Source organism: Cercospora kikuchii (assembly GCF_019650295.1).
Source record: "Cercospora kikuchii DNA, contig_00003, whole genome shotgun sequence".
NCBI lineage: Eukaryota > Fungi > Ascomycota > Dothideomycetes > Mycosphaerellales > Mycosphaerellaceae > Cercospora > Cercospora kikuchii.
This window is the reverse complement of record NW_025408584.1, coordinates 449,816-471,301: the sequence shown is the minus strand read 5'-3', so window position 1 is coordinate 471,301 and position 21,486 is coordinate 449,816. Positions and strand designations below refer to the sequence as shown.

General features: G+C 54.5%; 7 protein-coding genes across 7 annotated transcripts; 4 read left to right on the top strand and 3 right to left on the bottom strand.

Moving 5' to 3' along the window:
- Positions 1-502: 502 nt before the first annotated feature.
- On the bottom strand, positions 503-2,014 carry CKM354_000457400 (uncharacterized protein; the record flags this gene model as incomplete). The annotated part of the gene is made up of 4 exons (XM_044799814.1): positions 503-1,187; positions 1,240-1,496; positions 1,547-1,834; positions 1,892-2,014. The coding sequence occupies 4 exons, from the start codon at positions 2,012-2,014 to the stop codon at positions 503-505; spliced, it is 1,353 nt and encodes a 450-aa protein (XP_044655749.1).
- A 384-nt stretch (positions 2,015-2,398) lies between these two features.
- Positions 2,399-4,120, top strand: CKM354_000457300 (uncharacterized protein; the record flags this gene model as incomplete). The annotated part of the gene is made up of 2 exons (XM_044799813.1): positions 2,399-3,124; positions 3,185-4,120. 2 exons carry the CDS (start codon positions 2,399-2,401, stop codon positions 4,118-4,120), a joined length of 1,662 nt encoding a protein of 553 aa, XP_044655748.1.
- A 430-nt stretch (positions 4,121-4,550) lies between these two features.
- Positions 4,551-5,876, bottom strand: CKM354_000457200 (uncharacterized protein; the record flags this gene model as incomplete). The annotated part of the gene is made up of 2 exons (XM_044799812.1): positions 4,551-5,269; positions 5,324-5,876. 2 exons carry the CDS (start codon positions 5,874-5,876, stop codon positions 4,551-4,553), a joined length of 1,272 nt encoding a protein of 423 aa, XP_044655747.1.
- Positions 5,877-7,965: 2,089 nt separating this feature from the next.
- On the top strand, positions 7,966-9,905 carry CKM354_000457100 (uncharacterized protein; the record flags this gene model as incomplete). Its single annotated transcript, XM_044799811.1, has 3 exons — positions 7,966-8,326; positions 8,374-9,648; positions 9,715-9,905. The coding sequence occupies 3 exons, from the start codon at positions 7,966-7,968 to the stop codon at positions 9,903-9,905; spliced, it is 1,827 nt and encodes a 608-aa protein (XP_044655746.1).
- Positions 9,906-10,293: 388 nt separating this feature from the next.
- CKM354_000457000 (uncharacterized protein) lies at positions 10,294-13,865 on the bottom strand (the record flags this gene model as incomplete). Its single annotated transcript, XM_044799810.1, has 2 exons — positions 10,294-13,469; positions 13,517-13,865. 2 exons carry the CDS (start codon positions 13,863-13,865, stop codon positions 10,294-10,296), a joined length of 3,525 nt encoding a protein of 1,174 aa, XP_044655745.1.
- Positions 13,866-14,358: 493 nt separating this feature from the next.
- CKM354_000456900 (uncharacterized protein) lies at positions 14,359-16,380 on the top strand (the record flags this gene model as incomplete). The annotated part of the gene is made up of 2 exons (XM_044799809.1): positions 14,359-14,602; positions 14,663-16,380. The coding sequence occupies 2 exons, from the start codon at positions 14,359-14,361 to the stop codon at positions 16,378-16,380; spliced, it is 1,962 nt and encodes a 653-aa protein (XP_044655744.1).
- Positions 16,381-17,224: 844 nt separating this feature from the next.
- On the top strand, positions 17,225-19,859 carry CKM354_000456800 (uncharacterized protein; the record flags this gene model as incomplete). The annotated part of the gene is made up of 3 exons (XM_044799808.1): positions 17,225-17,328; positions 17,383-17,567; positions 17,620-19,859. The coding sequence occupies 3 exons, from the start codon at positions 17,225-17,227 to the stop codon at positions 19,857-19,859; spliced, it is 2,529 nt and encodes an 842-aa protein (XP_044655743.1).
- Positions 19,860-21,486: the final 1,627 nt, after the last annotated feature.

Here is a 21,486-nt window from a genome sequence, read left to right as displayed (position 1 = left end):
CACGCCAATCGATCTAGGCATCGATCAGATCAGAGAAGTAATAACATGGCATTACATTATGCTGATATACCTGAGGATGGTAGTGCACGTAGGACGCAGACGATAGCATTACCTACGTTCTCGTTGGCGGCCAGAAGGCGAAGAGTTTCTGTCCCAGTCTATCAGCTTGACAGCAGCTTGGGTTGGAACCCACAACAGGTATCTGTACGAGTCCGCACTGCACTTCCCGTTTGTGTGAGCATGTTTGATAGCGTTCTTTGGCGCACCAGAGTGGAGATGCACGCCGTGATACAATCAAGACTTGAGTATGTACGGCCGGGAAGTAGGAACGAGACAGCAGATGTATTCGAGAGTACTTCCTAGCTCCTGCACAGGTGTTGGTGCCATTGCATCAGGTTACAAGCACTCCATCACCATCCCAGGTTCACAACAGAGAATCATCAAACCAACCTAGGCGTCTTCCGAGTTCACTTTCCCCATCTCCATACCAGTCAAGACCAAACTACTGTGGCGCACCTGGTAGTGGCCTGTCGGCCGGATCCGAGGCCGCCGGACGGTCTGCTGGAGCCGATGGTGTCCTGTCTGGTCTCGTTCTCATCGAGGTCGACGTTGTTCTCACGTGGCGGGCATGTGGCCGGACGGCACTAGCTCTACCAGGGCCTTGACGGTATGCGTCTTGCGACAGCAAAGTGGGAGGTCGCATCAAGGGGTGGTTCGAGGCAATGCTGCCGTCAGGCTGCATCGATAGAGTGCCTGCACCAGGCCCGCCGTTAAGTGATGCTGGGGCAGCCGGATCACGGGTTGGTGGAGCGGGAGCCGCAGGGGCGACGGCAGGCTGTGTGGCTGCAGCATTCGTTGGCTGAGCAGTGGCAGCATTGTCGGCAGCAGCTGGTGCGGGAGCAGGAGCCGCAGGCTGTGGGGCTGGTACAGTTGAGTTGTCAATAGTTGGCGCTGCAGCTGAAGCACTCGCAAGTGTGGCAGGAGCTGTGGGGGCCCGAGTAGGAGGACGGAAGACGCCGGAGTTCGCTTCGGTGCGAGATGCAATTGTCGTTGGATCCTGTTGAGACGCTGCTACTGGTGCCGGCGTCGTGGTGAGCGGATTCGCAAATGTCGCTACTCTTGAGGGCCTAGCTGGAGCAGCTGCCGCGGATCCATCGGCGGGCGCTTTGGGCGCGGACGCGGAAGCGCTACAGACAGTGTCAGTGAGCATCGGACGAAGTGAGTTGGAAAGCGACATACTCAGTCGCACTACCAGAGCCCGGCGCGGCTGCGAGTGGGCTTCCATGAGCCTGGCCGACTGATCGCGGTTCTCCCTCAAAGGCATCGTAACGTTCCTCGCGGCCATTGAGCTGGCCACCCGCTCGCTTGAAGTCATCGAGGGTGACAGTCGGCAGCGAAGAAGTGGAGTAATGCTGTGCTGCATTGTGATGGATCTCTCGGACGGGCATGACGACGTGGAAGACGTGGTACTCGAACGTCTGCTTCTGGATGACAGGCTGCACAAAGCTTAGCATTGATCGGAGGCATAGCAATCGTATCCACATACCTGAATTCTTTCATGGACATGGTGATGAATGTGCTGGCCTTCGATCGTGGGCAGCTCTGTTGTTGTCCGCTCGGCTACCACAGATTCAAAAGTGTCCCTGTGCTCCGCATCCACAGCAGCGAGGTGTTTGGTGGTCTCAGCTGGGTCATCATGCTCGAAGTTGTGCTCGTCAACAGGCTGGACGACAGCATGGTGCTGTTCTTCACGATGCTCTTCAGTCGTGATAGGCTGAACAGAGGTGTGATAATGGTCTTGATGGAACTCTTTGTCGACAGCGCGAGTGATGTCCTACGAAACATGTCAGCAGAGAAATTCGCATCAGTCCAAGGCACGATGAAAACGGACCTGATGTTCCCTTCTCGTAAGGACTTCCTGGGTGACTGCAGGTGCAACAGTCTCATGGACAGTGGTATCGTGGCGTCCATTGCGAGCCATGAAGGCCTCGACGGCCTTTCTTGCCTCGTCCATTGTGATGTGGAGAGGTCAGAGTACGATGTGTCGGGTGGGTATATGTGCAGGGTATGTGTGCTGGTGAGTAATGCGCGTCCAAGATGGTGAACTTGCTGCGAAGATGAGAAAGGCGATGCGAGAGAAGAGTGCAGAGATGCGGAAGAAGAGAAGTCAACAGAGAAAAGGAGTGGAAGTCATGTACCTGCCGTTCTCCCAGACAAGGGAGCCACGAGGCCGCGCGTGGTCGTTTCTTGCTTCGGTCTGAGAAAGTGCGCCTCGAGTGAGAGAAGTCACGCTGGCAGACTCCCTGTCGCCGTTGGAAACGAGAGCAGCGAGAGTCACACCACACAAGCCTCATTGATCAGGCCCTGTGGTACACCAGAGAGTTTCGAAGTCCGCGCAATGTCTTCTTGGGCCAAGGAGATCATAGGGAGGCTCTTCCCGCCCAAGGGACGAAGTCGAGCGGCGAGCGACACAACCTCAAGCAAGATCAAGCAGCATATTTCTGGCAATGGCGAGAGGCAGCGCACACGAAGACGCAGCTCTCTGTCGACAGCAACAGCGCTCCTGCAAGACCACTCGCAAAGCAAAGCGAACGACACCGCAACCAACGCCAGCACGCATCGTCGCATTCACAGCCAGCCGGCGCCGAAAATCGCAAGACTGTGCCATGTGCGCTCGCAAACCCAAGTCAACCCAACAGCAAAGTTGCCAGATCATGTTATGCTTCCCCCGCGTCAAGACGACGAAGATGAAGAGTTCGAGGAATCGGACACAGACGAGGTGCAACAAGCGACTCGGGATGCGCTGCAGACAGGAGATCTTGCCTTACTAACGGACGATCCGACGATTGAGTGGGAGCCGCCGACCTGGGAGGACCTCTGGAAAGACACGAGCAGGAGCATCAGATCGCATTCCAATACTCACTTGTCGACGACTCTGCGCACGCCTAGGAAAGCAGCAAACCACAGTGGATCCGGACACAGAAGCGGTAGGCGCGATCGCTCCGTGAGTCGCAAGTCCAGCTTTGAGAATTTGCGCAGCTCCATGCGGCCGAAGAGGGAGTCGTCTAGCTCCGGTGCTGGTGCAATATTGAGGAGCCCGAACGTCCCGGTTCGGCAGCAGCATGTAAGTCGCAGCGAACCATAGTGTGCGTTTTCTCTGCCTTATATGCTGACATCCGACTAGGTGACAAAAGCCAGCCTCGACAAGAAGCTGCCCGGAATTCCTTATCATGCGCCTCCTGGACAGCTCCCCGCAAGCTCTCTGGAAGAGAATGCTGCTCGTAATGCTAGAATCATCAAGTCGCTGCAAGACGATGGCATTCTCAATCTGAAAGACAGCGAAGAAACTCACACGGCCGTAATCTGGTCTCCGGCGGTCACGCATGAGAAGCATGTCGTCCAGCCCATTGAGATTGTCCAGCGTGCAGTATCCCGAGACGTGCACAACCATCATCACGTGCACCGCGTGTTGCCAGTCATCGATCTTGAAGTGCTACCCGCACGTCACTTCATCCCAGATGGAGGTGGAGGGTACCTCGAGATCACCGAAGAAGAGATACCAGGCGGGAAGCCCTCTGGGCTCGACAATCTGATCAATGAAGCTATGTCAAAGTCCAGCCCGCGACAGGGTGCAGTGCTTCCAAACGTCGCGAGCCCAACACGCAGGGACGGAAGCAGCTCCAATGGCACAACGGTCGTGAACCAAATGCATCGACCTTGGCTGCACTCCCCGGGCGTTGCCTCATCCACTGCGCAGCCGCAGCCCTTTTGGCGAAGCCACGAAGCATCGCCCTTGGAAAGAAAGGCCACGCCTTCGCACGCCTCCAAGGACACACAGCATGCCGTTAGTCTAGACCGAGCCGAAAGCCACAACCTCGCCGGAACCCGCATGTCTCATCAACATTTTCAATACCTGACCCCTAATGGCTTGCCATCTTGGACAGCCATCAACAGTTCCCCGGAGTTGCAAATCAAGCCTTCTCCAGCTCCGGCTCCGCGTCAAAACGTGGCTGCTGCATCTGCATCCGAGATAGGGAACCGCAATGCACCTCCTCAACAGCCGATCCACACAATTCTTCCGGTTCATGTGGCGTATGGAGGCTCGAACGTAGTTCCGTGATACATTTGCATGATTGAAGGCGTTTTTCTTAGCGAAGTGGTGGCGAATGGGTTGGAATAGGTGTCGGAGCGTGTTGGATCATGTCTTGGAGGGTCTTGCTTCTGCTTTTGTTCTGTATACTAGATCAGGTGCAGCAGGATACTTTGTCATGTCTTTCGACGCGTTGATCTCTGTTCATGACGTGTCTTGTTCGTGGTTTCAGTGAGGCGTGTGAAGACGCGGATGTGGGCTTTGCATTTGAGATGTGGAGCTGTCTCACAAGCTTAGGCCGCCGACATCGGGTCTGATTTGTGAGACTGAAGCAACTGCCCGCTGCACCGTGGTGCTCGAATTATGAAGCATATCAGATATCCTGTCATTATCTATCTGCATCGAATCCAAAGGAAAGCCATTACTCGTTAACTTAATCTCTACAACAATTACTACATTCCTACTTAAGTTCAAAATGGCCTCCATTCCTCGTACAAGCCGAAACACTCGACGTCGGACTAACAGTAGTCGTATAAGTCCAAGTCACAGCCATAGTCCTCGTCTTCGTCACAGTCGTATGCCCAATCTTTACCACTGTCCTTGTCTTCTGAGGAAGAGTTGTAGTGACAGTTTGAGTTCCAGATCGCACAGTACGCGGTGGATCAGTGATTGTTGATGTGAGAGTTGTGAGTTTGATATCTGAGATTGTGGAGACGGGTGCTGTGACTGTTGTTGTGGCGTTGATGACTTCGTTGGCTTGGGAGGTGATTGTTGGGGCGTCGGGGGAGCGTTTTTTGAGGGCTGCTTCGCGGGCCAGACGAGCTTTGAATGCTGTGTTGTTTTCGATTCGTTTGCGGAGGGTGTTGTCCAGAGGGACATCTTCTGCTCGTTTGTCTTTGGCCGGGGCGATGCGGAGGCCTTGTGGAATTGGAATGATGGTTGGTATGATGCGGCATTTTGGATCGTGCTGGCTTGGTCGTGGCGGTATTGTGCAAGTCGGGACGACGGTCTTTGTCACCTTGCTCTGGGTCTTGGTCCAAGTGTTGATGGTGCGGGTGAGCCATCTAGTACTCGTGGTGATCACGGCTCTGGGCGTGACTGTGATTGTTCTGGTGGATGCCGGGAGTGTGACAGTTGACTTATTTGGAACTGTTGTTGTAGTCTGGATAGTAGATGTGGCTGGAGAAAACTGGTTAGTGGGTGGACAGCTAAATCGGAGGAACGTATGCTTACTAGTGATCGTGGTTGAAGGAGTTGTTGTTTGTGTGTAAGTCACAGTAGATGTTGTTGTCGTCGTCACAGGTACCCCAACAGTGAGAGTGAAGTCCCGTTGCCACCCGAAGGGCGAGCCGTCGCCATTGTTTCCAATCACGATCACCGACCACGAACCGGAAGTCATCTCGCTCTTAGTGATAGGGCAACTGGACATCTGGTTTGTCAAGTCGGGTGTCGTTGGCACGCCAGTACACTCATACTGCACGCCATCATGATCGTTGTCAACAAGGAGAACGTAGGCTGACGTATCCGGCACGCATTGCTTGAATTGAGAGACAACCGTGAAAGGATCCGTTGATCGTGAATCGATGAAGTAGGTGCCGTTGTGCTGAAAGTCGATGCCATAGCTGTAGCAGATGCTGTCTTCGTCATATTCAAAGTCGTCATCCGTCGATTGCCTTCTCAGCAAGCCTGCTGAAAGACTTCGTTCGCTTCTAACATCTTGAAATTGTTGAGCGCTGATCTGATTGACAAAGGTGCCTGCCGCGGCAGCAAGAAGAAGAGCGAGCATGATTGAAGGAAATTCAGCAGACTGGTATGAAGCGAGCAGAATGCGTAGAGCATGTCAGTAGATAAGTACTAAGCGCCTCAACGGCAGCATCGGCACGCCTGCTCATCACCGCCCCAGTGACGCTGGTCTTCGGATGGGGAAGCAGTGGCATCGGAATAGCTCGTTATGCTTGGCGAGGGACAGCCCTATGTGCGGTGGCTCGTGTTTTACCTCACAATGAATCCAGCAAAGGATCCTATGCTCGCACAGCTCGCGTGATGGCCATGTTTCTGGCGTTCAACACGATGAATCCAGCGATACGGAGTGATCGACACCGGTGAGTCGGGACCTCTCTGTGTCTTGCCAAGAGGGCGTGGCTCGACAATCGTCGCTTCACTGGCGTGATTACACGAGAATGTCACAGAGTGGAGGCACCACAAATAGACAGGATGACTTCCGAACGAGGCAAGTAGCGAAGTTTCTCGCAGACAAGAACTGCGGGCGATTGCATGTTGCATGCAGGTGTGATTGCAGGAATCGGGGAAAAGAGTGCCCAATCCCTTCGCGACATGTGCTCGCAGGCAAGGGAGGGCAGTGCAGCAAGATCGGGCCCGGAGCCAGAGCATGCACACATCTTGTTTGACGATGGATCTTCGCCAGGGACGCCGCGTGAGAGCCGCACTACTGTGGCGATGATGCCCGTGCCGGGAGTGCGAGTGCGAGTGCTGGTCATAGAGCAGCATGGCATGGGGCCGGGAGCAGCAGCGCCAGAGCCTCTGATCCACTGCGGGGCGGCGGCGGTCTGTGTCGGATTCGCTCCTCTTTGCCTAGTTCCGCTCATCAGAATAGTCGGGCGACATGACAATCTTCCTCTGTATTCGACTGCACTGCCCCCGTGTCAGCACTCGATGTGGGCATCGCAGACAGCTCTCCAGTGCTGAACGAAGACTAATGCCAAGCGCAAGGCCGTTCAATATCTCACTGCATTTCCGGGCAGCATCATGCGCAGTAGCGCCGCATCCTCTCGCGACGACGACAAGGGCATGGTGAAGAGAAGAACAAGAAGGATGCGGAACTCCGGACGCAAGTGGTAGCGAAGCTTCACGCGACAAAACGTTGGCGAATGGCGGCTCGGGGACACGCCGACGGCGCGGCCCACTTGCCCCAGAATAGACGCCGTGACAGGGGTGCAATCTCCAACGTCACGATATCCTCCTCTACACTGCGCAGGAGCAGAATCCTCCCTTTACTGCTACGCCACGTGCATGTTCAGCAGACAATCCTCATCGCCCATTGTTCGCGAGCTGCGCATAATGGGTCACAACGCCGCGCAGCTCCATCCTTGCTGGGCCAGCACGAGAAGGTGTATGGCGAGAAGCCGAAGCTGGATGCAACGGGAGAGTTCGCAGGGATGAGTGGGCAATAGAAGACGATGACTTCCCTTCTAGGAGACCCGGATCTTCCGCACGCTTCAAAGTTCATCTATAACTCTTCTTCGCGACATAGAGCACATGCGACGTTACACTGCATGTTGCTCGCCGAACGAGCACTCGATCATGACGGTGGCGCGGGAATCTTCGATGCAGAGCGGTGTGCATGCACTCCATCCTGCAATATTGGAGCGTGCTCTGGCTCCATCCGACCCATAGAAGCATGCATCAGCCACGCTCGCAAAGCACCACGTCGGCATGCTCCCGACTGCCATAGTCTCGTGTTCTAATTCTGATCTGCAAGCATACTTGTGACTGCGACTCAGCTGGCCGGCGCTTCTTGGAAATTCCCCAAAACGGGTCAGCCAAGCACTACCAAGCATTGGTCGTCTCACTGGCTCTGCAGCCTCGTGCAATTTTCGCAAGGCTGTTGAACCGAGAGCCAAGACGAGGAGCAGATCAGATGTACGACGTGAGCTAGTCCATTTCGCCTAGACAGCGGACACCTGCCAGCCCGACGCCTCCGTTCAGCTGAGCGCCGTCTGTGGCGAATGTTCCCGAAGGCGGAGTACCTATCTTGGGACCGTGATAGAAGACATGGCCCTCCTATAAGGACTGCTGTTGTCGACAATGGTTTGCTGATCAGAAGGTGAGACATCTCTTGCTTCATTTCTCATACCATGAGGTTCTCAACTTTCACTTTGCTTGCACAAGCATGCGCTTTTCTTTCACCAACCCTTGCAAATCCTACCCCCGAGCCACTTGAATTCGTGAACGAGTTTGGCGCGCTCGAAGCAATACCTCCTCCCGAGGAAGGGTCGCTTGCCCGCAGGACACCTCAGACTGGAGGAGATGCAGCGTGCAAAAATGCCCCCAACACGAGAGCTTGTTGGTCGACAGGCTTCTCCATCGCCACTGATTTCGATGCCAAGTCACCCAGCACTGGACGCGATGTTTACTACGATCTGGAAATAACGAATAGAACCGACATGGCTCCTGATGGCTTCAACAGAATAGTGATGGCCATCAATGGACAATATCGTAAGCCTCCCAGAACGTGTCTACCAAGACAAAGCTGACGATGTTAGCTGGTCCAACACTCTATGCAGAGTGGGGTGACCGCATGATTATCAATGTCAAGAACTCACTGGAACACAATGGCACATCCATTCACTGGCACGGACTTCGTCAGCTCAACACCTGTCAGCACGACGGCGTGAATGGCGTGACTGAATGCCCTATTGCTCCTGGCCAGACCAAGCAGTACATCATCCGGTGCACACAACACGGCACCTCTTGGTACCACAGCCATTACTCTGCACAGTATGGTGATGGAATCGTTGGTGCCATTGTTATCAATGGACCGGCAACGAGTAACTACGATAGCGACCTTGGTACCTTGACCTTCACAGACTGGTTCTACAAGACTGCATTCGCGACCAATGTCATTGCGCTGCACAGCACACGAGGCCCTCCAACTCCCGACACCGGCCTCATCAACGGCACGATGAAACGCGATGACGGCGGAGGAGCGTACCACGTCACCAAAGTCACCAAAGGAAAACGCTTCCGCCTCCGACTCATCAACACCGGCATCGACAACCATTTCCACATCTCCATCGACCAACACAACTTCACCGTCATAACCTCCGACTTCGTCCCCATAAAACCCTACGTAACCAAATCCGTCTCCCTCCAAATCGGCCAACGCGCCGACATAATCATCAAAGCCGACCAAGCCATCGGAAACTACTGGCTACGTGCAGACGTAGGCACAGATTGCGGCCGCAACCTCATGGAAACCAAAATCCTCAGCATAATCCGCTACGACGGAGCCCCCTCTTCAAACCCCACCCAAGCCGTCTCCGAAATCACCAAATCCACAGGCTGCTACGACGAAACCGTGCGCCCCTACGTAAACAACACAGTCCCATCCTCCGAATTCAACGCCGTACGCCAAAACATCGAACTAGACTTCAACCAAACCACCACCGCCTCCGGCGGCGCCCTAGTCCAATGGCTCATCGACGGCTCCGACATGCGAGTCGACTGGTCCTATCCCACACTCGGCCAAGTCCTAGACTCCAACAACACCTACGCCGACAAACAAAACGTGATCGAAATCGTACAAAAACCGAATCAATGGACATTTTGGGTAATTCAAACCAAACAAGGGGATTTTGTCAATCTACCGCATCCGATTCATTTACATGGTCATGATTTTTATGTCATGGGATCTGGAGAGATGGGGACGTGGAATGGAGAGGTTAGTCAGTTGAAGTTTGATAATCCTCCCAGGAGGGATACGGCGACGTTGCCGAGAGGTGGGTGGTTGATTATTGGGTTTCCGGCGGATAATCCTGGTGAGTTCTTACACTTTTTCCAACATTGCTCCTTCTGAGAATATGGTACTGACTCGTATTGTTTAGGCATGTGGTTGATGCATTGTCATATTCCATGGCATGTTGGAGCGGGACTGAGCATGCAATTCTTGGAAAGGAAAGATGAAGTCAAGGCAGCTCTCGGCAATCTTGGAGATTACGAGAAGACTTGTGATGGGTGGAGGCAATATTGGAATAAGCCCGGCAGGCTATATGAGATGGACGATTCGGGATTGTAAGGTTTCGTACTTTGTAGAAAAGTTCCAAGCGATTCATTTACTGTTACATTCAAAGTTTGCGTGACGACGCTTTTGGTCTCAATTCTATTGTACAACGCGTGCAATGTGCAAGTTCCTTCGATGCATTGAATGGAAGCCCTGTGCCTCGTGCACAAGCTGCATCTTCGCGATTGCTGATCACCGCAGAGCTAACGCAAAATCAGGCCCGGCCAAGGTAGAAGACAGACTTCTCCTGTCATCCTTTGCTCCAAATCGCACGAGACCTGGACAAGCGCAATATGCCTGCATCAATGATCATGCCGTCGTTCCTCCATGCCATTTTCGTAGCTTCGTGTCAAGTTATGCGGTGTCAATTCCTTGAAAGACAAGATCCTTTTCCGACATCCTTTCAATCTGAGTCAAGATCAATCACTTCCACCATCTTCGTTTGCTTGCGGGTCTTTGCTTTCTTCACTGGATGAGCATGTGGCAGCTCAGGCTCGGACTTAGGCGTCGCGGCCTCGCTCAACGTATCCGGGGTGTCTTCGGCAGCCGCAGTAGAAACCAGGCCAGGCGAAGGCTCATCTGCATCAAGGTACTCTTCGTACTCTTGCTCAATACGCTTGCGCTCACGCGCAATGGCCTTGGCATCGCCTGGATCTGCTGCCATTCTCTCAACGCAGTGCGGGCATTCGATGAAGTATGCTTGAGCGACTTTCCCGAAGCCACGCATCTCGAACTCTGGCAGCGAGTCGCCAACGAGCTTCACTGTGTCCCAGTCCAAGCAGTCTTCACAGAAACCGTTCTCGCACCAGCGGCAGCGATACACCATGCCTCCAACATCGCTCGTCTTGCCACCGCAATCCCGACATTGGTGTTGAGGACAGTGGAACTGGAATGTGGACTTCATCTTCGCCTGCCACTCTTTGTCCAGGCATCCAGTGTGATATGCTCGAGGGCATCCAGAGCAAGTATAGATCTCGCCGCCGTCCCAGCAACACTGGCAAAACTCTTGATGCTGGATTGGGGGCTTCTTCTCCTTCTTGTACTCTACCAAGCGAGGATCTTTGCCGGCAAAAGTCGGGACTGCTTCCCAGTCGGCGCAATTCAAGGACTCTTTGTTGATCATGAAGCCATCGATCTCCACTGTAGTGTTCTTGCCAGCGCGACGATCAGCGCGGTTCAAATCCGTCGCTTCCTCCATTTTCTTGTCGAGTTCCTTTTGATGTTTCTTGCCTTCGAACACAGCACACTCAACTTTTTCCATTGTGTTCAACCACTGCTGCTCATCAACCTCATCGACTTCATCACTCATGGGGGCATCAAGTGGCTTGTCCTTGCACTTCTCGAGTGTCGTCGCCCAATCCCATGACAAAAGTTCGTTGACAGGCACCTCAGGCCTAGCAAGTGTCTGTGCGCCGCGACGCAAGAGCGATTGCAAGGATGCGGTATCGAGATGAGGAGCATCATCTTCTGCAGTCGCTCGGTCGCTTGACTCGCGCTTGCGCTTTTTGGCCGAAGAGTTTTCAGAATGAATGTTGCGCATACTCTCGGTGATCTTGGCTGAGAGGTACAACTTCTTTCGGATGCGTCCCATCATTTGTTCCTCAACTGTTCCGGAAGTGCATAGCTTGTAGATCGTCACCTTCTTGGTCTGTCCAATGCGGTGCGCTCTCGCTTCGGCTTGGAGTGTCACTTGGGGATTCCAGTCTTCGTCCAGGAAGACTACGTCGGTGGCAGAGGTGAGATTGATGCCAAGACCACCTGCTCTTGTCGATAGAAGCATGACTTTGTAGTCGCTCTTCGTGTCGTTGAAGAGTCGGATGCTCAAGTTCCGCTGAGCACGACTCGTGCCGCCGTCGAGGCGCGCGAATCGAAAGGGACCAGTGCTGGTGTTGGCGCCTTTGGTAGCGAAGAGCTCTTCGCACAGGTTCAGCACACGCGTGAAGCCGGAAAATATCAAGATCTTCTTGCCCTGCTTGATAGCAAGCTCTTCGATCAACTTGTCAAGGACCAGAAACTTGCTAGAGGCATTCTTGACGTGGTCACCAATGTCGTATTGCAGCGGAGCGGCACCTGGTATAAGGTAGGGGTGATTGCATGCCTTTCGCAGTTGCATTAGGAGATTCATGAGCTTCTGCCAAGAATTGCTCCGCTTGTCCACGTCCTGGGTTTCCATCGCTTGTTCCATGATAGCCTTTGACTCAGCCCACACACCGGTGGTGTCAATGTCTTCAGCTCTGGTTAGTGCTTCGCCAGCTTGCTCGAGTAGTGCAAGTTGTTCGTCTTGTCCCTCCTGTTTCAATAGCTCCGCTTCCTTGTCTTGTGCGCCCGCGAAAAGATCGGACAGTGTTGCATTGTCGGCCCGGGTAAGCAATCTCGTGTACCAGAATCGCTGCATCGGCGTCAACGGCAGATACAGGAGAATCTCTTCCTTCGGCGGAAGACCAAGATTGACGCCCGGGCTGGATTTCATGCGGCGGAGCATGATCAGTTCCAGCAGGCGGCGGGCGTCATCCATAAAGGACGTTGATACAGTGCCCTTCGTCAAGTCGAATGCTTTGCGGAATGCGTCGCCAGTGTCATCGGTGAAAACTTCAGGGAGCAGCCAGTGGAGCAGGGCCCACGCCTCCTTCAAGTTGTTCTGCAATGGTGTTCCTGTCAGCAGCAGACGGTACTCCGCACTGAGACCTTGCAGCGCAGAAGCAATGTCGGACTTGTCGTTCTTGATTTTGTGTCCTTCATCGAGCACGCAGTAACGCCATACGAAAGCTCGCTTGAACCAGCCAGCCTCTGCACAGAATGTCTCGTATGTGGTGACGAAAAGGTCGATCCGATCGTCTGCCTCGCCGTTGCTGCGCTGCGACGCCTTGTCGGAGCGCGTCTTGCGAGCCATGCACTCTTTCATGATACGTTCTCGCTCTGCTTTCGGGCCATGGAAACGTACCACGTTGATTCCGGGTACCCACTTCTTCGTTTCGGCGATCCAGGATGACAGTACACTCAACGGGCATACGACAAGGTTGGGACGGTGTTCACCTGTGGTCGGTTTGTTCTCAGACAGGTATTGAAACAGTGACAACGTTTGGAGTGTCTTTCCCAGGCCCATTTCGTCTCCCAAGATAGCTGACATGCCGTTGTCGAACATGTGAACGAGAAAGGAGAGTCCCTGCAACTGGTATGGCTTCATCGTTGCCTGAACGCCTGTCGGCTGTTCGTGGAGTTCCACGTAGTTAACGATGGCTTGGCTTTCTGCAGTTTGCGCGCGTGCTAGTTTGGAAATGTAGTTGTTCTGAGGCAGAAGTGGCTCAAAATAGTCTGCGTGAGCCAGAAGGAAGGCATCGCGCTTTGGCTTAGTGTGAAGAGCAATGTCTTGACGCACAAGATTTCGTGCTGTGGCGCCATGACCCTTGGCTGGAGCGCTGGTGTTGGTGTCGGACTTGAGCAGTCGAGCAGTGGCTCTCTTCTTCTTTGTTGGTTTCTTCTGCAGTTGTGCTGGAACCACGCGGGAGTAGTCCACATTGCCTCTCCTGGATCTGGACGGCAATGGAAGTTGCAGTGCGGCAGTCGAGCCTCGTGGTACAGCTGAGTTTACGTTGGTACATGCAATCGAGTAACGGCGAGGCACCCACCATGGATCACGTCTTCTGAAGACAATTCATCTTCGCTCGCTTCGCCGTCCATGGCGTCATCCCAATCATCCTGTCCGTCAGACTCGAAACTTGAAGTAGCCCGTGGTGAGCTCAGAGGTGAGGAGCTTGGTGATTCAGCGTAGGACACAGCCGTGGCATTCCTAAGTCCATGGCCGCCGACGGAGGCGCGATTCATTGCGCTGATTGATGTCAATGACTTTCGAGCGCCAAAGATGGAAAGCAGTTGTGACAGCCGGTTCGGTGACGGCTTGGTCACGATGGGGATGAGTTTTCGTCGCTTGGGCGGAGGTGTGGTGGCGAAGTCGTCGAGGTCGACGTGACTGTCCATGGCGGGGAGGAGCTACGAAGCTCTTTCTTCTTTTCTGCTTCAATTGTGATTGATGCCTGGCTTTCACGCGGTGGCGTGCCGGACAGGGGTGGTGAGCGTTTGGGAGGAATGCACCTGCCCGCGCCGGGGATGTGCAAAAAAGTGCGCCAGGAGACGATGAAGATGCAGGCAATGAGCAAAGTCCAACTGCTTGCGCTTCAGATCAATTGCCAATGGCACGTGTGAGGATCAGTGATGGTTGTCATGCAACGGCCGCGCTGCACTTTCGACTTCAACGCGCCGCGACGCGTCCGAGCGCGATGATCTGCACAGGGATTTGCTCCGGCTTTCCAAACCCTAAATTTGAGCCTCATGAACCACTCCATCCATGAGCCCTCCATCAATCCTTGCAATGTCAGAGAATATGACATAGCACGCGACCTGGACGAGGAGCTGTCTCGGCACCTCACGAGAATAGTTGAATGCTATTCTGCCCAGTGGTCGATTCGCAGTCATGGCACGGTTCTACCCACTGTATCCCCGACGAAGCGACGGCAAGCTGGAGGTCATCGCGAAAGGCAAGCGGACGGAGCTGAACAGACCGACCGACGACCAGCTCGATCAGAAGCCGGACAAGAATGGCGTTGCAGACTTCTACCGCGAGGTGCAGCCAGAAGAGCAAAAACACGTCGACTGGCGCAGAAAGCTGGGTGGCATGCTAGCGCGAGAGCTTCAGCATCAGGACAAGTCCGGAGCTGGTGAGTATGTGATAGATCAGATGAACGGGCTGGCTATCTCCCGTGCTTATCGCCAGACAGATAATGGCTACATGCTGGTGACGCTGCCAGAGAACTATCGGCTTTACGAGCATGTCAAGAAAACCGAGCGTGATGGACAGACGGAGGTGAAGAATAAGACGCATACTGGTGGACAAAATGACAGACAGGACGCCTACCTGTACGGACATCCCGCCGGACGGAGGAAGCGATTTCGTAGCCCAAACGATTTCTTCCCACATCTTCTGTGGCTTTGTACCGATGAGAGTGGTGACCCAGACAACTGTTCCTGCAAGCTCTGTTCCCCCGAAGACTTGGAGAATGTTGTACCTGGCGCGAAAACCAAAATAGAGAGACCAGTCAAGCTGGATGCCGACTTGCCCGCGACAATGCCAGCGCAGCTGAGCGCTCAAAGTGCCAGAGCCGCCCCTCCGCCACAGCGCACACCATCGGCACAACCGCCCCGAACTGGACCATCGCCTCTGCCTGTGCCCAAGTCCCAAGATCAGGCGCTCGATCTCAAGTACGGCCAATTTCTGTACCGTGCAGGTGAACTCGTCTGGTTCTCTCGTGGTCCAGCCTGGGGTATTGGCATGGTGGTCCGCAGGTGGACAAACATGAACACGCTGCTATATGCAGTTCAGCCCCTGTCCTATCCTGGCAATCATCCTCAAGTCTCAGTCAAGCAGGGTCACAATGAACTTCGGCCCTGGTTGGCGTGGAGTGTACCGAGATTCCTCAACGTGGGCCTCAACGATCAGCCAAATCCGCCACGCTACGAGAACGCTGATTGGCAAGGTCTCATGCAAAAGAAGTATGGCAACGGGGATCTCGAAGTCGATGGCTCCATAATGGCAGCCAAGATGGTCGATTGCTCCTATACATTGTTGGGAAAGAACAACAGCTCCCGTCCGGAGGCGAACGTTGTGGAAACACACTACAACGGTATCTTCCTCGGCGCAGAGAAGATCTGGTGTGGAGAAAGCGTGCGACTCAGTATTGGATCCGGCACAGATGTCCTGGTGCTTACCTCCATTGTCGAGCGCCAACGGTTGTCGCCCACCAATCAACAACTCGTACAGCAAACCGTGCACCTTGTCGGCGACGTGTACTCCTTGGCGACTGTGCAGCACATGAACCCTGCGATGCCGACACCGGCTGAGAACAACCCACATCTGCCTGAGAGGATGAAGAAAGATCTGCAAGTCCGCAACGCTCAGTCGGTCAAAGTGAAGAGGACAGCGAGTTATTGGAAACTCATCACTCCTCAACAACGCGTGGACCTCAACGACATCAAGGGTCGATGGTACGAAGCCTCCATCATCATGCCCATCCTTCACCCACAGCCATGGCACGATACTTTCACGAAGGGCGAAACTCAGGAGGCCTCACTCTATATGAATAGTCGTGGAGACTGCCTGAATAGCAATCGCAAGGAAAACCTGCCGCGTCTGCCGCGCGAGAATAATCGCAAAGAAACGCGTCGCGAAGCCTTTGGCGCTTCTATCCCTCCACAAACCAAGATTGAGGACGGAGTGCAGCCTCCGCAGTCAGACAACTTCGATCCTGGACTCCAGAGCTCCGAGCCCATCGAAATCGATCCACGCTTCGATACTGCAGATGAGTCCGGAGATCATGGGGTAGACGCAGGCACTTCGGGATTGGAGGAATTTATGGATCTCGACAACATTGGAAACGAGTCCATGTCAGGGTTTGGACAGAATTACGGAGGTCATGATCCTAATAGCAACTTTTTCTGAGCGTGGGACGCAGCGCGCGGCTTGAGCGAGTCTTCGCAGCAACGGTGCAGTATGCACAGAAGCTCACCGCGACAGATGGAAGGCACTTTAGAATAACTTGACAGCCAGAGAGTTGTGCTGCATTAGCTAGACTGGCGGTGTTTGAATCTGATGAGCATCGGGAAGTGAGATCCGCGGCACGGCATTAAATGACGCAGCGCACCACTCTTTCCACGAGGCAATCGAAGGCCCTTTTCGATCCATGTACGCCAAACATTTGCTCCAACTCCATGACCTTCGAACACATTCCAAAACTGTCGTGCATCGTTGACAGCGAACAACAGCGATTCACATGGGCCAATCAATCTTAGGCAGCTTCATCGCTTGAATCAGGGTCTTCCACACATTGCATGGATCTCTAGACAAGTTTCCCAGCTGCACACTTCCACCCACAGCTTTGCCCATCACCACGCCGCGTCATAGCACCAACCCCCGACAGCAACACCGCCATCACCACCGCTACATACCTACAACCACCGCCATCTCGACAGCCGCGCCCGCAGCATCGCCTGCCTCGGCCACTGCCGTTCTGCAGACCGCCCAGCGTCATCCGGTGCTGTGGCCACCGAAGTCACGCGCGCACCCGAATTGGACACACGCCGCGCTGTCGCCAGACATCACAAAGCTCTCCGCGAACGACAAGCCATAGGAACCTGTGTCTGCTGTTCGTCCAGCGGCGCCAACGTCGACAGCGGCGGCTGGCTTGCGCTCGCGAGCGTCTGCTCGAGCACCCCGCTCTGCGCAGCTCTTTCGACTACGACAACAACATCACGCGTGAGCGAGTCTGCACTCGACTCTTCCGAAAATGGCCACAGTCCGCCGCTACACCCGAGAAGAACTCATTGCTCTGTCGTCCAGCAAGCTTGTTAGTCGGCCCGACAACCTTCCTGCCATCGAGCAGTGGATAGAGTATGTGTACCTCGAGCAAGACGGCAAGAGGGAGAAGCTAAGGATCGCCCATAGTGAACAACCACAACCTGCAAATCACGAGCGCCACAAGAGCAATGATGGCGCGCTCGGCAAGGGACGACAGACGCGAGCAGGGTTGGCTGGAGCTGCAGCGGCCGAGGGCAGTCCGATGGGCGCATTCAGCACCGGTCGCCCTACCTTGACCTCGAGGGGCAGCACACTACGAAACGCTAGTGGCGGTGAGTATCGAGCTTTTGTTGCGGTGTGCGAGTCTTCTAACGTGCGGCGCAGATGATGTCTCCTTGGGACCTCCGCGAAACATGTTCCCGAGCAGCAGAAACGTTACGAAGCTCTCCGATTTCCACGACAAGAACGGTACAGATGCCACGAATAGTGACGAGCCGGACTCTATGCGCAGCCGATTCTTCTCTGATCGTCAGCTCAATCGCCGTGGACCTGAGAAGGATGGTGCAGACACGAAGGATCGATGGAGTGGTGTTCGTGAGAGGAGACAACAAGGAGAGTTCGAAGACGAGAAGCGAGGTTTCGGCAGACACGACAAGGACAACGATGGTGAGCGCCGCAATGGCTATGGTCACAAAGATGATCCGCGCTGGAGCAGAGAGGACAGACCCAATGGCAATCGAACAGGCGGTGGCTGGCGTGAGCGCGAGGCCGCTCGACGGGATCGTGACCATTATGAGAAGGAGCCCGAGTGGATGGATGATCCGGTCGTGAAAAAAGATCAAGAGCTGGGCTTTACCGCACGAACGCAAGACGATTTCGAGGAGTGGAAGAGACAAATGGCAGGTAAACCAAAGGTGGAGAAAGAAGAGGCTCCCACCCCAGAGCCTGCCAGCGTACCTGCAGCAGCGGAGGCCAAACCAACTCTCAAGCTTGATGGTTTCGAGGGTGGTCTCTTCGGTGGGTTTGGTGCTGCGGCAGCAATCACCACGCCCGGCACTATCACCCCTTCTGCAGCGACAGCATCTTCTGGCGCCAAAGCACCTGGGAAGGGCAAGACCAGCCGATTTGCTTCCATGTTCAAACCCGCCGAGCCTACCCCACCGCCAGCGCCAGTCGAGGAACCGCAGCCCACACCAGCTGCCAACGGATCTAAGACAGCTGAGGATCAGGAGGGCTTCAATCGCGTTCTTGCAATGCTTGGTGGAACTAAGATCAATCAAGCACCATCTGCACCAGAGACATCCCGAGATATCACTCCTTCATACGCAGAACCCGTCCCGACGTCACCGCCACCTCCGCCGAAGAGCATGACCTCCAGCGGAACTCTGCCAGGAGGTCGAAAGAGCCGATTCACGGATATGTTCGCACAGGACAAGAATCCTGAGCGCTTGCAGTCACCGCAACAGAGCAGTCCGCCTCTTCCCGGAGACAGCGTCATGGCGAACTCACACAGCAGTCTTTCAGATGGTCCTAACCATATGCTCAGCAACAAGCAGCCGGAACGACAACCAAGCCACCCACAGCTGGCTCGAACACAGGCCCCAGAGTCTACGATGTCACCCGAGCCTACTGGCATACCCTTTAATGCACTTCGAGAGCAGCAGCCACGGCCAACATCTGGTCGGCCGAACGATCTTTACAACAGATTCGACCCGCCCTCACGAGGTGCGGCATCGCCTGATAGAAATATCCAAGATCTGCTCGCACAACAACCACGCCACAGACCACAGACGACCAGCTCTCAAAGCCAGGATCTCCTCAATCTGCTCAAGAACCCCAAGTCGTCCCGCCCGCCATCACAGCAGGCAATCCCGAGCAATGGCGGTATTGACCAGGTCGAGCTGGAGCGATGGCTTCAACAGCAGCAACCATTGCAGACACAAGGACCAATCCAAACTTTTGCACCGAAGCCACGCGGCCCACAGCAGCCACCAGGCCTATTCGAGGAGCAGTTGATGAGGAACTATGGACCCGAGCAACAGCGCCATGAGCAAATGTCGCAACTACAAGAACGCCCACAACCTCGCGCGCCGCCTGGGTTCTATAATCCGGAACAGGAGGCGATGCTTGCACAGCAACAACGTCAAGCCCATCAGCAGGCCCAGCAGCAAGCGGAACGAGAAGCACAACAGGCCCAACTACGCCGCCAGCAGCAATATGCTGAACTAGCCCAGCGCCAGCAGATACAGCAGCAGCAGCAGCAGCAGCAGCAGCAGCCCCCGAGGCGCATGTCTGGTCATCCTGCACTGCAGCAGATGCACATACCTCAACAACACAGCCAGCCAGATTTCCATCAACTCACTTCTCCCGTGGGAGGTGGCGCGCCTCCGCCTCCAGGCTTCAATCAGATGCCACGCTACCCTCCTGGCTTTGCCAATGTGAATACGTTCCAGCAGCAGCGCGAGCAGGCGCCACCTGGATTCAACGCTGGACCAATGTCCCCTCCTGGATTCTTTGGAGGCCCTCCCAACTTGCCGCCGGGATTCCACGCTCAGCAGATTAGGAGTCCTACCGAAGTGCCCGGACGTCGGCCGTTCGATGAAGCTTTGTATGCGCGGCGCTAGAAGCACAGTCTGCCCAATTGTCCTCGCATGACACATTTTGGTCGTTCATCAATCAAGGACCGTCATTTTGTCGAGGATTCGTCATTCTGGAATGTCTCTCGGATCGCTTGGTGGTGCTGGCAGGTCAGTCTCATCGCAGAAGACTTTAGGCCGGTCGAGACAGAACCGATACAGCGTCATTTGTGCGCAACCCGATGATGGAAAGGCATGCTAGGGAGTGGCATCGCCGAGGCTGTACTGTGTAACTATCATTATGTAGTGTTGAGCGTCCTGATCTGGCGGATCACGAGACATAGCACTGGTGAAAAAGGTAGCTAGAGACTGACATGTAAGACTTTCTCTGGCGAGAGCTTCCTTGTGCGCTACTTTTCAGTTCCGAGCTATCTGTCAAGAATGTGAAGTACTTGTAGCAATGAGTCGTCCCTCCTGCTGACCTGTTGCATAACGATGAGCGGGTATCTGAGAGTGGGCTCTACTTCAGCCTCAACCTGATCATGTAACAACTGAGGTCAATGAAGTCGCAATTGCACGTGTGTGAGTGATGCCAGGGTTCCTGGTCTAGCCGCATTGTTGGGAAACCTCGTTGGTTTTTCCGATGAGTAGCTAGGGTTGTGCTTCTTCTTTAGACCTTATTATTGCTTTCGTGACTGCTCGAGTTAGGGCTGCTCGAGGTTGAATTGACTCGTGCCTGATGCGGGAAATCCGGTCGCACTGTAAGCAGTCATGGGGGAGAGGCTGTGTATTTCTTCTCGTAGAAGTGACAGCAGATCGGTCTGATGTACGTGTGGGAGAGAGAGAGAGAGAGAGAGAGAGAGAGAGAGAGAGAGAGAGAGAGAGAGAGAGAGAGAGAGAGAGAGAGAGAGAGAGAGAGAGAGGGAGAGAGAGAGAGAGAGAGAGAGAGAGGAAGAGTGACAATTGTTTTCTGGAGAGGAGTTTTGTCTCATCAAACCGCATTGGCTACATTTGTATGTATGTACAGAAAGAAAGCTGCAGCTTCAGGCGACTACGTTATCGGTGGGTTGGCATTGCGTTTTTTCTCTCGAAGCTCAAAATCTCATGCCTGGTTCTGTTTGCTTTTCAGACCACGAGTACGGAAATAATGCATGTCAGCGCATGTGATTGCGCACAGCGCGTTTGATGCGGCAATGCAGGAGGTGAAGTGGGGAGTTGCAATTGATCACGGAGCTTGCCCTAACCAGCTATCGACGTAGCCCTGCTATGGTTTGATCAGGGCTGGATGAACTCTGCCGTGATTGGGGATACGTCATTGGCTACTTGCATTCTGCCGACAGGGAAATCGAGGGTCGATCAGCCGCTCCGCCCACTAGAGCGGCAAGCTGTGCGCGTGTGTGGGAAGACGTGTTGCAACAGAGAGTACGGATAGGTCGGTGCAGCAGAGCTTTGCAGGAAAAGCAACGAAGTTTCCCGTACAGCACATGTGGAGTTCCGAGCACTGTGTTCTGTTCTGCGAGAGGCAGCAGCAGAAAAGGCAGCGGGGAACGCCAAATGAAGTTCGATGGGGCGGCAGTTACATAAGCAGCCCTGGCCGGGAACACGCAAAGCATCGCACTGGCCAAGCGCGTGGTCTTGGGTGAGTCGTTCGAACCTCACATCTCGGGGACACTCC